Consider the following 16,736-nt stretch of genomic DNA (forward strand, 5'->3'; position numbering starts at 1 on the left):
ACGTGCGCACACCTCTTAAACACGAGCTGCGTTCAGGGACACGTCGGAAATTACCGTATCGCAGCCTCAGATTCGTCTCTTCATTCCCACCAAGCTGAAACCAACAGTGACGTCACACAATAGTTATTGAACGGTACATTTTACAAAGCTAAAGAGTTTAAAGTTTTAGTCTTTGAAAGGAGAGACTCACTCAGTCATGCTGCGTTCAAATGCTGTGTTACACCTGCTATTTTCTTATTTATTATTCCAAGTGTGTTTTGGCCTTTGTTCAAACTATGTTGCAATTTTCGTGTAAATAGTTCAGTGTTGTTGTACAATGATCACTTTTGTCATTTCGTGTCTGAAACTTAACCTTAATATTCACCTCAACCGGGTTATTGTTTACGAAACATTGGACACGCCCTCCATTATTTCTCTCCTCTGATTGGCCAGTTACAGCTTTACAGGTATGTGTGGTCGGCCAATCAGAGTGAGGTGAAATTGATAACAACGACAAGACGGAAACGTCCTTTATATAAATGGTGACATATAAAAGAAATGATTCACCCAAAAATTTCAATATTTTATGATTTTCTTCGGTAAAACGGCGTCAGAAATGTTTGTCAGTGATGTGACTCAGAAACATAAAACCAGCTCCAGTGAGATGGCCGCCGCCAACCATCCGGTCGGTTTTACATCACATGACCTTAAACTCTATTTCCAGACATGTGGAGGAAGTTCAGCCATGTGGGTTTGTTTGTGTTGTTTTTCTCTGGTTTTGTTCCTCTTTGGTGGTTGTTTGGAAATCACATAAAGCCCCACAGACAGCAGTGACAGGACGAGCAGAGAAATAACCTCGTTTTATTCAGCAGATTCCCCTTCTGGAAACAGAGAAACTCTTTACAGGGAACTTCATGTTTCATAATTTTCTGCTCTTCAGCTCAACGTCCAACCATTTTATTGATTCTGTAACTCACAAAGGGTTAACAGAAGACTGCTATGGACTGGTGTCTGGGTTGGTAAGCAAGAGGTTGGAAGGAGATAACAGACACAATAATCAACTGGAGCCGCCGGGTTACATTCAACTGCAATTTGTAATAAACTTTAACAAACAATAAAACATTAAATTATTTACACTCACATTTTAGGTTCAACATATGCAACACTTAGTACATTCAAAGCAACAATAACTGCTTAGCAGCTCGAAAACACAACACTCATGAGCTCTGTTATCAACATCACAAGTGATGAAAACGAATTGTCTCTTTAGAGCAAACAGTTCAGAGTTCTTTGGATCCAAACGTTTAAGATGATGTCGTGTTCAGGTCGGAACAGTTTTCAGTCAGACGGGTCAGTTTAGTTCAAGAGATCTTCGGTTCAACAAAAAAATAGTCCGAGAGGTGGAGCTTTGACTGTCCTACCACACTGGTGGAGTTGGATGGAGGGATGGAGGGACGGAGGGATAAAGGGATGGAGGGATGGAGGAACAGCGAGATGGAGGGATGGAGGAATGGAGGGATGAAGGGATGGAGGAACGGAGGGATGAAGGGATGGAGGAACAGAGGGATGAAGGGATGGAGGAACGGAGGAACGAAGAGATGGAGGAACGGCGAGATGGAGGGATGGAGGGATGGTGGGACGGAGGGATGAAGGGATGGTGGGACGGAGGGATAAAGGGATGGAGGGATGGAGGAACGGTGAGATGAAGGGATGGAGAGATGAAGGGACGGAGGGATGGAGGAACGGAGGGATGGTGGGATGGTGGGACGGAGGGATAAAGGGATGGAGGAACGGTGAGATGGAGGGATGGAGGAACGGAGGGATGGAGGAATGAAGGGATGAGGGATGAAGGAATGAAGGGATGGAGGAACGGAGGGATGAAGGGATGGAGGGATGGAGGAACAGCGAGATGAAGGGATGGAGGAACGGAGGGATGGAGGGATGGAGGAACGGAGAGATGGAGGAACGGTGAGATGAAGGAATGAAGGGATGGAGGAACGGAGGGATGAAGGGATGGAGGGATGGAGGAACGGAGGGATGGAGGAATGAAGGGATGAGGGATGAAGGAATGAAGGGATGGAGGGATGGAGGAACGGAGGGATGAAGGGATGGAGGGATGGAGAAACAGCGAGATGAAGGGATGGAGGAACGGAGAGATGGAGGAACGGTGAGATGAAGGAATGAAGGGATGGAGGAACGGAGGGATGAAGGGATGGTGGGATGGAGGGATAAAGGGATGGAGGGATGGAGGAACGGTGAGATGAAGGGATGGAGAGATGAAGGGATGGAGGGATGAAGGGATGGAGGAACGGAGGGATGTAGGGATGGTGGGACGGAGGGATAAAGGGATGGAGGGATGGAGGAACGGTGAGATGAAGGGATGGAGAGATGAAGGGATGGAGGGATGGAGGAATGAAGGGATGAGGGATGAAGGAATGAAGGGATGGAGGGATGGAGGAACGGAGGGATGGAGGAATGAAGGGATGAGGGATGAAGGGATGGAGGGATGGAGGAACGGAGGGATGAAGGGATGGAGGGATGGAGGAACAGAGAGATGATGGGATGGAGGAACGGAGGGATGGGGGGGATGAAGGAATAAACGGGACACTACGGGACAAACCTCAGCTTGCATAGGCAATCACACGTGTTTCCATCCTGTTCCTGGTACAGGGCAGCTCCCAACCCAGTGGTGCTGGCATCTGTATGAAGGATGTACGGCAACTTTGGGTTTGCATAGCCGAGCACAGGGGAAGAGGTGAGTTTTTCAATTATGCCTTCAAAGGCTTGCTAACATGCATCAGCCCAACGTTCGCCAAAAGGTTCTTTGGGATTTTGATATTTACACTCAGCCAGACTAGGTTTACCACTCTTGGATAGCCAGCAGTGAGGGAGGTAAGTGGCTTGACTATTTTGGAGTAGTCCTTAAAAAACCTCCAGTAGTAACCGGTAAATCCCAAGAATGACTGAAGTTTTTTCAAGGTTTGTGGTCTTGGCCAGGGTTTTAATGCTTCGAATTTCTCTGGATCAGTTTTTACTCCCTCTCTGGACACAATGTGTCCTAGATAGCGGACAGAGGTTTGAAAAAACGTACTTGCCAGGGGAAAGCTTTAGTCCATATTCTCTCAGACTTTAAAGTGTCAGGAGTCCTGTTTTCCTCTGTTTTGCCCCAGATCACCTCTCCTCCTGTGTCCCTCAGTCCCCTGTCTGCTTGTTCTGTGTCCTGTGTCCTCCTCTTCTCACCTCCCGTGGCCATGCCCCTCACCAGTCCCAGCAGCTGCAGCCACTCACCCCTGATCACCATCTGCACGTGTGTTGCATCTCCCTGATCACCTCCCCGGACTATATGTACCCTGCCCCTGCACTCCTCTGGTTGTCGGTTCATTTGTTAGTCACCCGTCCGTCCTCCGTCTGTTCCCCGTCCGTCCTGTTCCCGTTCCCGTTCCTCCGGCTTCTGTTCCTCCTGCGGAGCTTCCTGTCGAAGTCACCAGTCGGTGGAGTTGCCCTCCCGACTCGGATAATTATTGACTCTGTTTCTTCCAGCAGTCCGGTCCGCTGGTCTGCCGGCTGCCCTGCCAGCCGTGTCTCCCCAGATCTGTTGGTTGAGTTGCCCTCCTGACTGGAAGCAAGTGGACACGATAGGTGGCACCTTTTGGTTTGTTTGTTTGTTTGTTTTTGTTTATTGCAATAAAGACTGTATTTTGGAACCGATACCTAAGTCTGTGAGCTTGCATTTGGGTCCTGGTAAACACCACCTCATGACATAAAGGACATATTCAAGTAAGATGGCGCCTCGCTAGCGGCTGCCTGTTACAGCAGCTCCCCTCCGAGTGTGTTTTGTTTTAAGTATTTTTAAGCCTTTCTCCTCTTCGGAGTTGTTGTTTTCTTTTCTCATGTGTGTTAAGTAAACGGTCAGACAATGGGCCATAATTTTTCCACTTTTCTGGTTGAGGGCACTCTTATTGTTTACTCGCGTGATCAGCTGATCGCGCTGAGTAGGCCCCTACTGCTGCTGCCAGGAGCGAGGCCTGAGATCCCCGACGAACTTCGGAGAAGACGTCGGGGTTGCAGAGCTGGAGCTAAGCTAACGGCGAAAAGGAGGAAATACAAACCATCGGTACCAGAGATCTTAATGGGGAACGTGAGGTCCTTGGCCAACAAGACGGACGAGCTCGGCGCGCTGGTCAAGACCCAGCGGGAATACCGGGAGTGCAGCATCATGTGTTTCACCGAGACATGGCTGCACTCACATTTCCCGGACCACAGCGCGGCCGTACCCGGCTTCAGGACTGTTCGGGGGGACGGAGACGTTGTTCGGAGCGGCAAGAAGAAAGGTGGAGGGATTGAAGTCTATGTGAACGAGAGGTGGTGCAATCCCGACCACGTGTGTGTGAAGGAACGTTTCTGTAGCCCGGACATTGAACTGCTAGCCGTGGGGATGCGCCCTTATTATTTACCGAGGGAGTTCACGTCCGCCATTGTTATCGCTGTGTATGTTCCTCCATCAGCTGATGCAGAGGCAGCAGTGGACACCATCTACTCCACTGTGGCTGAACTGCAGACAAAGCATCCCGGTGCATTTTTGGCAGTTACTGGAGACTTTAACCAGTCTGGATGAAGTACTGCCAACTTTGCACCAGTATGTTAACTGCCCCACCCGGAACAATAAAACTCTGGACTTACTGTATGCTAATGCCGTGGATGCATACAGTGCTACTGCCCTTCCCCCCCTTGGTAGATCAGACCACAACCTGGTCCTGCTGACTCCCAGGTATGTTCCCCTGGTGCGGAGGCAGCCTGTGACCACCAGGACTGTGAGGAGGTGGACACAGGAGGCTAAAGACGCCCTGCAGGACTGCTTTGAGTCCACGGACTGGGATGTGCTGTGTGGACCACATGGGGAGGACATCAATAGCAGGACAGACTGTATCACAGAATACATTAAATTCTGTGAACACACCACCGTACCATCCCAGACTGTACACTGCTTCCCCAACAATAAGCCGTGGATCACCAGTGACCTGAAGGTGCTTCTTAATAAGAAGAAAGCAGCCTTCAGGTCTGGGGACAGGGAAGAGCTCAGGAGAGTGCAGCACCACCTGAAGGAGAAGATGAGAGAGTGCAAGGACTCCTACAGGAGGAAGCTGGAGGCAAAACTCCAGCAGAACAATGTGAGGGAGGTGTGGACCGGTATGAAGGAGATTACTGGGTTCAAGGGGAGAGAGAGACAACCAGGGGGAACCTGGAGAGGAACACCTCTGCTGCCTCCCCCCTTTGCCCCCCCTGGTGAACTGCATAGAGCCCTCAATCTCAAAGGGCTCTTCCTCCATCGACACTTTGACCCCCCCTCCCACCCACCTCTCTGTGACGACTGGCCAGGTTAGGAGACAGCTGGAGAGACTCCACCAGCACAAGGCTGCAGGGCCTGACGGCATCAGCCCCGAGGTCCTGAAGACCTGCGCCGTCCAGCTGGCCGAGGTCCTACAACACCTCTTCAACCTGAGCCTGAAGCAGGAGGAAGTCCCGGTGCTGTGGAAGACATCCTGCCTGGTTCCAGTCCCTAAGAAGACGACTCCATCTGGCCTCAACGACTACCGACCGGTTGCCCTCACATCTCATGTGATGAAGGTGCTGGAGAGGCTGGTCTTGGCCCACCTCAGACCGCTGGTGAAATCTTCTCTGGACCCTCTGCAATTTGCGTACCAGCCTCATGTGGGAGTGGACGATGCCATCATCTACCTGCTGCAACGAGCTCAGTCTCACCTGGATGGAACCGGTGACTCTGTGAGAATCACTTTCTTTGATTTCTCCAGTGCATTCAACACCATCCAACCACTGCTGCTGAGTGAGAAGCTGTGGGTGGTGGGGGGTGAACACGTCCACCGTCTCCTGGATCACTGACTACCTGACAGGCAGACCACAGTTTGTCCGTCTGGGCAGTGTGCTGTCTGATACGGTGGTCAGTGGTATTGGAGCTCCACAGGGAACTGTTCTGTCTCCCTTCCTGTTCACCTTCTACACCACTGACTTCCAGAACAACTCAGAGTCAAGACATCTGCAGAAGTTCTCTGATGACTCTGCAGTGGTCGGTGTATAAAGGATGGACGGGAGGAGGAGTCAGTGGACGGTGTATTAGGGATGGACGGGAGGAGGAGTCAGTGGTCGGTGTATTAGGGATGGACGGGAGGATGAGTACAGGGCAGTAGTGGAGGACTTTGTGGAGTGGGCGGGAAGAAATCACCTGCTCCTGAACGTGGCCAAGACCAGAGAGATGGTGGTCGACTTCAGGAGGAAGACGACGGCTCCACAACCGCTGAGAGTTCTGGGAGAGGAGGTGGACATGGTTGAGGAGTACAAGTACCTGGTGTCTCCATGACAACAGACTGAACTGGAAGACCAACATCAACGCTGTCTACAAGAAGGGGATGAGTCGACTCTTTTTCTTGAGGAAACTTCGATCCTTCAATGTGTGCAGCAAGATGTTGGAGATGTTCTACCAGTCTGTTGTGGCCAGTTGCATTGTACTTCGCTGGGGTCTGCTGGGGGAGCAGCATTGGAGCCGGCGACACCAACAGACTTAACAAACTGGTTAAGAAGGCTGGCTCCATCATTGGCTACGATCTGGATAGTATGGAAAAGGTGGTGGAGAGGAGGTAGGTAGGTAGGTAGGTATGTACTTTATTAATCCCCAAGGGGAAATTTTTTCTGCTACAGCAGCATACAGAAGCAATAAGATAATAATAGAAATAATAGAATAAAATACTAGAATAGAATATAATAATAGATAAAATAAATAAAATAGCAGTAAATAGCAGTAAGAAATATAAATATACAATATACAATATAAAATGCACAGTTTATACAGTACATTATATATCTATATATATTATATACAAACAAACCAAGAACACAGTCAACATATATGTATATATATATATATATATATATATATATATATATATGCAGTACAGTATATATTATATATCTATATATATTATATACAAACAAACCAAGAAACACAGTCAACAGTGTAATTGTACTGTGATGGATTTTGCCAGAGGTGAGTTATTGTACAGTCTTATTGCAGTGGGCAGGAATGATCTCCTGTATCTGTCCTTGTGACAGCGGAGCTGGAGGAATCTTTTAGAGAAAGTGCTCCGCTGTCCCTGCAGCAGGTGGTGGAGAGGGTGGACAGGATTATCCAATATGGACAATAATTTGTTCAGCGTCCTCCTCTCCACCACCTTTTCCAGGCTGTCCAGTTTGTAGCCGATGATGGAGCCGGCCTTCTTAACCAGTTTGTTAAGTCTGAGGAGGACGCTGAACAAACTGTTATCCATATTGGATAGTCCTGACCACCCTCTCCACCTGCTGCAGGGACAGCGGAGCACTTTCTCCAAAAGATTCCTCTAGCTCCGCTGTCACAAAGACAGATACAGGAGATCATTCCTGCCGACCACAATAAGACTGTACAATAACTCACCTCTGGCAAAATCCATCACATAACAATAACACTGTTGACTGTGTTTCTTGGTTGTTTGTATATAATATATATAGATATATACTGTACTGTATCTACTGTATATACGTGCATTTTATATTTTATATTTAATATTTGTACTGCTATTTTACTGCTATTTTATTGCTTTTCTATTATTCTATTATTATCTTATTGCTTCTGTATGCTGCTGTAGCAAAAAAAAAAAAATAAAGTAACTACCTACCTACCTACCTACATGAGTGAGCCTGGTTTCATGCTCTTGGAGTGTACGAGAAAACAATGAAATCATCCAAATTGATGTCCTTCATGAGCCTTTGAAAAGTGCTCGGGGAATCCCTGGGGCATACGACTGAATTCATAGAACCCAAAGGGGCACACAAAAGCTGTCTTTGGTATGTCTGCGTCATTCATCTCAATTTGATAATATCCTGATTTGAGGTTCATCACAGAGAACCATTGAGATCCAGCAAGAGCTGAGAAGGACTCTTCTAGATTTGGAATCACGGATGGTCTGCAGATTTAACTTCCGATAATCCACACAAAGTCTGACATCACCATTCTTTTTTCGCACTACCACAATAAGTGATGAAAATGGGGATTCGGACTCGCTGATGACACCTGCATCAAGTAGAGCTTGAAGAAGCTTTTTTACTGTTTCAAAATCTTCAGGGTGAATGTGTCGAGATCTCTGTTTGAATGGTGTCTCATCTTTAAGATGTATGTGTCATGTTGGACCTTGGTTGCATGACCAAAGTTGAGATCATGGTGTGAGAACACATCAGAGAAATTGTTCAAATTTTGAGTAATTCTTTGTTTCCATTCTTCAGTGAGAGGTGAAGTACCAAAGCTTGCTGCTGGGCAGAACAGTTAGCAGATGTTCTTTGGTCACTCCTTTCTTCTGGCATAGGGTTTGAGATGACACAATCAGGGGTAGCTAGCTTGGCAATTACACAGTTGGTTGGGAGAGTAATGTTATGACTTGTCTCATTCTGGAGTAGGACTGGAACTTTATAAGGACCATGCTTTGGTAGTGTGATGAGACAGCAATCTACAAAGACGCCACCTGGCAATGATGAGCTGGTTGTTTGCTCCAGTAGTGCCCATTGCTCAAATTCTGCTTGGTTGGCACACACAAAACCCTCCAGCAGCACCTTCTGGTTAGCTGGAAGGAACTCCTGAGCTCGACCCTTGAGTTTCACTCAGCCAATCTTACCACTATCAGCTTGCTTTTTCCTGATCTCAAATGTTTTTAAGCCCTGACGATAGCCATAGGGAAGGGACTTCCAATGAGGCAATGGTTTTTCACACTGCTAGTCATATAAGAGGTCAAGAGTGTTTGTGCCAATTAGCAGTGGGATGTCACTATTTGAACGAAGATCAGGCACAATCAGTGCCAGGGTGGATATTTCAGGTTCAGTCTCAAGGAAGTCTTTGGAGAATTTAATTTTGGTCTCCACATATCCAAGATATGCAACGGTCTGGCCATTAGCTCCTTCAACTTCAAGAAGGTCAGAAATGGTCTTAATGGCACGTTCAGACAAGTGATTTTGGTAGAAGGCCATGGCTATAGTGGTGACTTGTGAGCCTGTATCCAAAAGACAACTGCGATCTACTCCATCAACAGTCACTCTGCTTGTACACTTCCTCCCTACAAGTCAGCTAGGCAATTTGCTATTGCCGTGGACTCCATTGTTTAAGCTCATAGCCCTCTTAGTCTTTGTTAGGTTGGGACGTGGTTCATCCCTAGCTTCTATTTGTTCAACGTTCAGCGGAAGCTTGAGTGAGTTTAAATCCAGCAGGTCAGGGGTGTTGTGGTGAATTTCCCATGTATGCTGCTTTTCTTTAAGCGCTCTTCTGTTTGCCTCAACTAAAACAATACCACAGCTTAAGCTTAGGCAACTTGGCTGTGATTTGTTTGATTTCTTTCACTTCTGGTTCATCTTTGTCTTTTGTTGTTGTTTGTTGGTTTCTCTTAAAGCTCTTTTTTCAGGTTTTGCAGTGCTGCAGGATTTTAATTCTGCTATTTGACTCTGGAGATCTGCGATCTGCTTCTGGAGGTTATTAGTGGCAGCAGAAAAAGCATCACTGTCAGGACTATCCATGCTTGGAATGCATGTGCTCTGCAAATGTGAAAGAGCTCTGGGTTTTGTGATCCCAAGATGTTGTTTCATTCTTGTTACTTTACTTGCTTGCTTATCCTCTTCAGTACGCAGGAGAAGAAGCAACTCAGCAAAAGATGGGGGCTCATTTCTGCGTTGTTCAAGCTGGAGGAAAATTATCAATGGACTATCCCAGCAGCCACGACAAAACTTCTTGTTCACGACCACCACAGCCCTTCTGGCCCATCGGTACCTGTCAGCTGCTTCCTGAGCCAACCAGACAGCCCCCCTCCCCCCCCGGTGTCCACCACCGGGTTCTCGGGTTGCTGCCACAACAGGCACCAATGACCTTCTGACCACAACTCCGAGCGGCCACGTCTACAATAGAGGCTTTGAACATGGTCCACTCGGACTCCACGTCCCCAACCTCCCTCGGGATGTGAGAAGTTCTTCCGGAGGTGAGAGTTGAAGACCTCCCGGACAGGTTCCTCCACCAGACGTTCCCACTACATGTTTGGGCTTGCCAGGTCTTTCCAGCCGACTCCCCCACCATCTGATCCAACTCACCACCAGGTGGTGATCAGCTGACAGCTCTCCTCTCTTCACCTGAGTGTCCAAGACATACGGCCACAGATCCGATGATACGACTACAAAGTCGATCATTGATCTCCGACCTAAGGTGTTCTGGTACCAGGTACATTTATGAGCCACCTTATGCTCAAACACGGTGTTTGTTATGGCCAAACCGTGGCTAGCACAGAAGTCCAGTAACAAAACACCGCTCGGGTTCAGGTCAGCAGGTCGTTCCTCCCAATCACCCGCTGCCAGATTTCTCCGTCGTTGCCCACATGAGCATTGAAGTCTCCCAGGAGAACTATGGAGTCGGCAGGCGGCACCCTTTACAGGACTCCTCCCACCGACTCCTTCCACCGACTCCAAGAAGGCCGGATACTCCGAACTGCCGTTTGGTGCATAAGCACGAACAGTCAGAGTCTTCCTCCCTGCAGCCCGCAGACGCATGGAGGCGGAGCCTCTCGTTCTCCGGGGAGAACTCCAACACGTCGGCGCTCAGCCGGGGGCTCGTGAGTATCCCCACTCCCAACTGGCGCCTCTCACCCTGTGCAACTCCAGAAAAGGATAAAGTCCAGCTGTTCTCCAGGAGCTTGGTTCCAGAGCCAATGCTGTGCATGGAGGTGAGCCCAACTATATCTAGCTGGTACTGCTCCACCTCCTGCTCCACCTCCTTTACCAGCTTCAGCTCTTTCCCCGCTGGCAAGGTGACGTTCCGCGTCCCTAGAGCTGGTCTATTTACAAATAGATGCACCCGACCCTGATGGTTGGTGGATCCACAGGGTGGCTGCTCCATGTTGTTTCTTCGGGCTGAGCCCAACCAGGCCCCATGGGTGAAGGCCCGGCCATCAGACGCTCGCCAGTGACCTCTCCTCCTGGGTCTGTCTCCGGGATGGAGACCCCGGTTTCCCTGATCCGGGCGAGGTGACCTCAGAGTGCTATTCATCGAGGGTCTTTTTGAACCGCTCTTAGTCTGGAATCTCCCCTGAGACCAGTTTGCCTTGAGAAACCCGACCAGGAGCTGATGACCCAACAACACAGCTCGCAGATCACTGAACCACTCAAATACCTTCACCACATTAAGGTGGCGATTTGCGGAGGGTCTGATCTAATTTAATCTAATCTGATCTAATTTAATCTGATTTGATCTAATCTAATTTAATATAATCTGATATAATCTGATCTAATCTAATATTATCTAATCTGATCTAATTTAATCTCATCTGATTTGATCTAATTTAATATAATCTGATTTGATCTAATTTAATCTCATCTGATTTGATCTAATTTAATCTAATTTGATCTGATCTGATCTGATCTAATATGATCTAATCTGATCTAATTTAATCTCATCTGATTTGATTTGATATAATCTACTCTAATGTTCTAATAATCTAAAATTCTATTGATCCAGTGTTCTAATAACATGTTCATTCTGACAGTAAACCTGTGAATGTGACACTATTTCAGTGTTTCCTGTTTCTGTTCTTGTGTGATGAAATTAAAAGATTTACAAAGACGTGGAAAGAGGAACTACACTCACTCACACACACACACACACACACACACACACACACAGTATATAACACTCCGTGCTGTTGGTGTCGCTGCGTCACATCATGGAGGTCTTCGTCAGACATGTGGAGCTGCTGGGCTTCGAGAAACGCTTCTTCCCGAGTCAGCACTACGTAAGACTGAAAACTTTTTACTCTTCAGACAAAAGTTCTGATAAAAACTTCAAATTCTCTGAAAACCTTCACATTCAAGACATTTTTAACATGCGAACTTCATATGTTCTGCTGTGAAAACATGTTTGCATCATGTATGTGCTGGTCTACACGCTGCGTCCAGCTTTAACTTGATAACATGTTAACTTCATATATGTGCAGGTGTACATGCTGATGGTGAAATGGAGCGACCTCTCTGAGAAGCTCATCTACAGAACGTACCCGGAGATCCACACCTTCCACGTGAGTCTCCTACAAAATAAAAGCCTCTGGGAGACTGAAGGAGCTGCAGAGTTTGAAACTTGTCTCTGGTCTCGTGTCGTGTTTGTTCTCAGAAATCTCTGAAGGAGATGTTTCCCATCGAATCGGGACAGATAGAGAGGAGGGACCGGATCATCCCCTCACTGCCAGGTACACTCTGTTACACACACACACACACACACATCTCACACACACACACACACACACACACACCACACACACACACATTGCACACACACACACACACACACACACACATTGCACACACACACACACACACACACACACACACACACATCACACACACACACACACACACACACACACACACACACACACACACACACACACACACACACACACACACACACACACATCCTGTCATCCTGTCAGTTAAACTTCTCCTTTTCATCACATCTGAACTCAACGTGTTGAAATGTGATGAAACGGTTGAACTCCGGGAAGTAAACCATCAGCAGCCTCATTACAGAGGTCAACTTCCCCGACCTCCACTGAGACTTCACTCTCGTACATTTTCTTGTCGTCTCGGAGGAAAAAATGAAAACAGCAGCGAGAGTGAAAATGTTCATCTGTTCTAATCCAGGTGTTGTTTTCTGTTCCTGTTTTCATGAAAACACAACTGAAGTCTGTAGAAACTCACATTACACAACAATATTATACAATAATTATTCAATTTAATTTTACTTCATTTTATTTTAATTTTACTTATTTGACTTTATTTCATTACATTTTATTAAACTGGTCAATAAATTACTGCTTGATGATTATTATTGTCTGTCTCTGTCCCTCTGACTGTCCCTCTATCTGTCCTTTTGTCTGTGCCTCTGACTGACTGTCCCTCTGTCTGTCCTTCTGTCCGTATCCTCAGCTCCCCGCTGGGTGGACAGTCAGAAGTCCAGAGAGACGAGGAAGACGACTCTGTCTGAGTACTGCAGCTCTCTGCTCAACCTGCCGCCTCACATCTCCCGCTGCAAACACCTCACTGACTTCTTCAAGGTCCGATCGGAGGACGAGAACCCGCCGGCCCCGAACACGTGAGTACACCAGCACACGCAACATCACAGGAACATGTTTACACGCAACATCACACGGTTCCACGTAGAACACATGAAACATGAGAATGTTCTCTGCAGACTGAGAAGAAATGAGACGTTTGTGGTGTCCAGAGAGCTGAACAGAGGCGTCGCATCGGGTGAGTGACAACTTTAGTTTATCTCACATGGTGGGTTTGTTTGTTTGTATTTATGTTTGTAATGTTTGTGTTTATGTTTGAGTTTGTTTGTATTGCTTGTATTTATGTTTGTATTTATGTTTGTTTGTATTGTTTGTGTTTATGTTTGTGTTTGTATTTATGTTTGTGTTTATGTTTGTATTTGTTTGTATTGTTTGTGTTTATGTTTGTAATGTTTATGTTTGTTTGTATTTATGTTTGTATTTATGTTTGTAATGTTTGTTTGTATTGTTTGTGTTGTGTTTGTAATGTTTGTGTTTGTATTTATGTTTGTGTTTATGTTTGTAACGTTTGTGTTTGTATTGTTTATGATTGTAACATTTGTATTGTTTGTGTTCATGTTTTTTAATGTTTGTGTTTGTATTGTTTGTTTGTAATGTGTCCTTCAGATATTTCCGGTCCAATCATCCTGGACACGTACCGAGTGATTTCAGACTTCAAGAAGACGTCCAAACATGAGATCGACCTGAAGACCGGAGACCTGCTGGAGATCGTAGAGAAGAACCAGAACGGTGAGACCAGAACCAGAACGGTAAAAACAGAACCAAACCGAACTATATGGTGAAAAGACAAAACACTGCTGTGTTCTGATAGGTTCACGTTGGTGGTTCTGATGAGTTCTGATGGGTTGAAGTTGGTGGTTCTGATGGTTTCTGATGATTTCTGATGGGTTGTGATGGGTTCAGGTTGGTGGTTTTGTCAGTGTGAGTCCAAACGAGGATGGATTCCTGCGTCCTTCCTGGAACCTCTGGACGGACCGGAGGAGACCGAGGAGGCAGAACCGGACTACGAAGGTGAGAGTGTGTGTGTATGTATATATGTGTATATATATATATATATATATATATATATATATATATGTGTGTGTGTGTGTGTGTGTGTGTGTGTGTGTCTCCAGGAGAACTCCATGTCACCGTTCAGAACTACATCGCTGAGCAGGAGGATGAAATCAGTCTGGAGGTTGGAGAGACTATAGAGGTCATTCATAAACTACTAGATGGATGGTGGGTGGTCAGGTAAGTAAGATATACACACACACACACGTCTGGTTTTCACTCTTTGTCAGTATCTGCTGTGACCTTCTTGGTTTCCGTGGTAATGGTTGATGCTCCCGCTGGTTTCCATGGTAACTGGTTGACTTCATGTGTGAACAGGAAGGGAGACGACACGGGTCACTTCCCCTCCATGTTCCTGCAGCCGGCCGGCAGAACAGAGACACATGGAGCTCAGAGGACTCACCTGAGGGGACACAGACCTCCACCACGCAGGTACGTCTCTGCTCTTCTTCTGTGGTGTCCCCTTTAAATCACATGAAATGAGTAATCTTCTAAATCAGAAGAACTTCTGTCGTCAGTCTGTTTCCATAAAATAAAAGATGGTTCCTGTTGATTGATGAATAAACGTTCAGAAACAGGAAGCAGTTTGTACCTGAGGTCAGCTGACCACAGCTCTTCCGTGTTTTCCTGTCTCAGGTCCACCATCAGGAACGTGAAGAGCATCCACAGCCGGGCTCGTCAGCGCCTCACCCAGGACGCCTACCGCAGGAACAGCCGCCGCCACCTGCAGCAGAGGGCTGGCCGCCAGGTGGAGCCGGTCGGGAACTCCTCCTCCTCCAAGTCGCCGCTGAGGGAGCACAGCAACCAGGGTAAGACCCGCATGTCTACGCTTATCTGCAGCCCCCCAGTGAAACACCTGACCGCGCTGCCGTCTCCCCCCGACAGGTAACGTCCCCGAGATCTCCGGTTCCGACGGCGAGCTGAAGGAGGCGCCGCTCGTCCCTCCGCGGCCGAGTCCGGAGCTCATCCTGCAGCGCTGCACCGACAACACCCGCAACAAGCTCAGCATCCACAAGACCCGCTCCAGCTCCGCCTGCTAGTCACCGCCAGGGGGGAACAACCCCATCGACAGGAAGGAGGCGGGGATTAAAACGGTGTCAGGCTGTGAAAACTACTTTCAAGATTAAAGATGCCTTTTTGTATTTTTACTGTCAATTAACATGAAAAGACCAAAACCAACGAAGTGTTTGTGTTTCTGAGTCTCCTGCTGTCAGAAAAACATGTTACAGACATGTTAAACACATGTTAAACATGTTACACACACGTTATACACACGTTACACACGTTAAACACATTAACCACATGTTACACACGCTACACACGTGTTAAACACATTACACACGTTACACACACGCTACACACACGTTACACGTTAAACACATGTTACACACATTATACACACGTTACACACGTGTAAAACACATTACACACATGATACACACGTTACACACGTGTTAAACACATTACACATGTTACACACGTTAAACATGTTACACACACGTTACACACATGTTACACGTTAAACACATGTTACACACGTTATACACACATTACACGTGTAAAACACATTACACACATGATACACACGTTACACAAGTTAAACACGTTACACACATGTTAACCATGTTACACACACGTTACACGTTAAACATATGTTAAACACATGTTACACACGTTAAACACACGTTACACACGTGTAAAACACGTTACACACATGATACACACGTTACACAAGTTAAACACACGTTACACACGTTAACCATGTTACACACATGTTAAACATGTGTTACACACGTTACACACACGTTACACACACGTTGCACATGTTATACACACACACGTTATACATGTTACACACGTTAAACACACATTACACACACGTTAAACGCATTATACACGTTACACACGTTAAACACACGTTATACACATGTTACACACACGTTACGCATGTTACACACGTTAAACACACGTGTAAAACACGTTACACACATGATACACACGTTACACAAGTTAAACACACGTTAACCATGTTACACACACATTAAACACATGTTACACACGTGTTAAACGCGTTACACACGTTACACACGTTACACACATGTTAAACACACGCTACACACATGTTACACACGTACACGCATTTTACACACACGTTACACACGTGCAAAACACGTTACACACATGTTACACGTTAAACACATGTTACACACGTTATACACACGTTACACACATGATACACACGTTACACAAGTTAAACACACGTTACACACATGTTAACCATGTTACACACACGTTAAACACGTGTTACACACGTTAAACACACGTTACACACGTGTAAAACACGTCACACACATGATACACACGTTACACAAGTTAAACACACGTTACACACGTTAACCATGTTACACACACGTTAAACACGTGTTACACACGTGTTAAACGCGTTATACACGTTACACACATTACACACATGTTAAACACACGTTACACACATGATACACACGTTACACAAGT

General features: G+C 46.5%; 1 protein-coding gene across 1 annotated transcript; it reads left to right on the top strand.

Moving 5' to 3' along the window:
* The first annotated feature begins 11,752 nt into the window (after positions 1–11,752).
* ncf1 (neutrophil cytosolic factor 1) lies at positions 11,753–15,401 on the top strand. Its single transcript, XM_069143994.1, has 11 exons — positions 11,753–11,834; positions 12,036–12,116; positions 12,209–12,284; positions 13,024–13,189; positions 13,289–13,347; positions 13,776–13,898; positions 14,073–14,180; positions 14,285–14,402; positions 14,541–14,654; positions 14,859–15,031; positions 15,108–15,401. Exons 1-11 carry the CDS (start codon positions 11,766–11,768, stop codon positions 15,260–15,262), a joined length of 1,242 nt encoding a protein of 413 aa, XP_069000095.1. The 5' UTR covers positions 11,753–11,765; the 3' UTR covers positions 15,263–15,401.
* Positions 15,402–16,736: the final 1,335 nt, after the last annotated feature.

The sequence above is a fragment of the Embiotoca jacksoni genome, unplaced genomic scaffold (assembly GCF_022577435.1).
Source record: "Embiotoca jacksoni isolate LCO1_2020_lvr unplaced genomic scaffold, fEmbJac1.0.p SCAF_118, whole genome shotgun sequence".
Taxonomy (NCBI): domain Eukaryota; kingdom Metazoa; phylum Chordata; class Actinopteri; family Embiotocidae; genus Embiotoca; species Embiotoca jacksoni.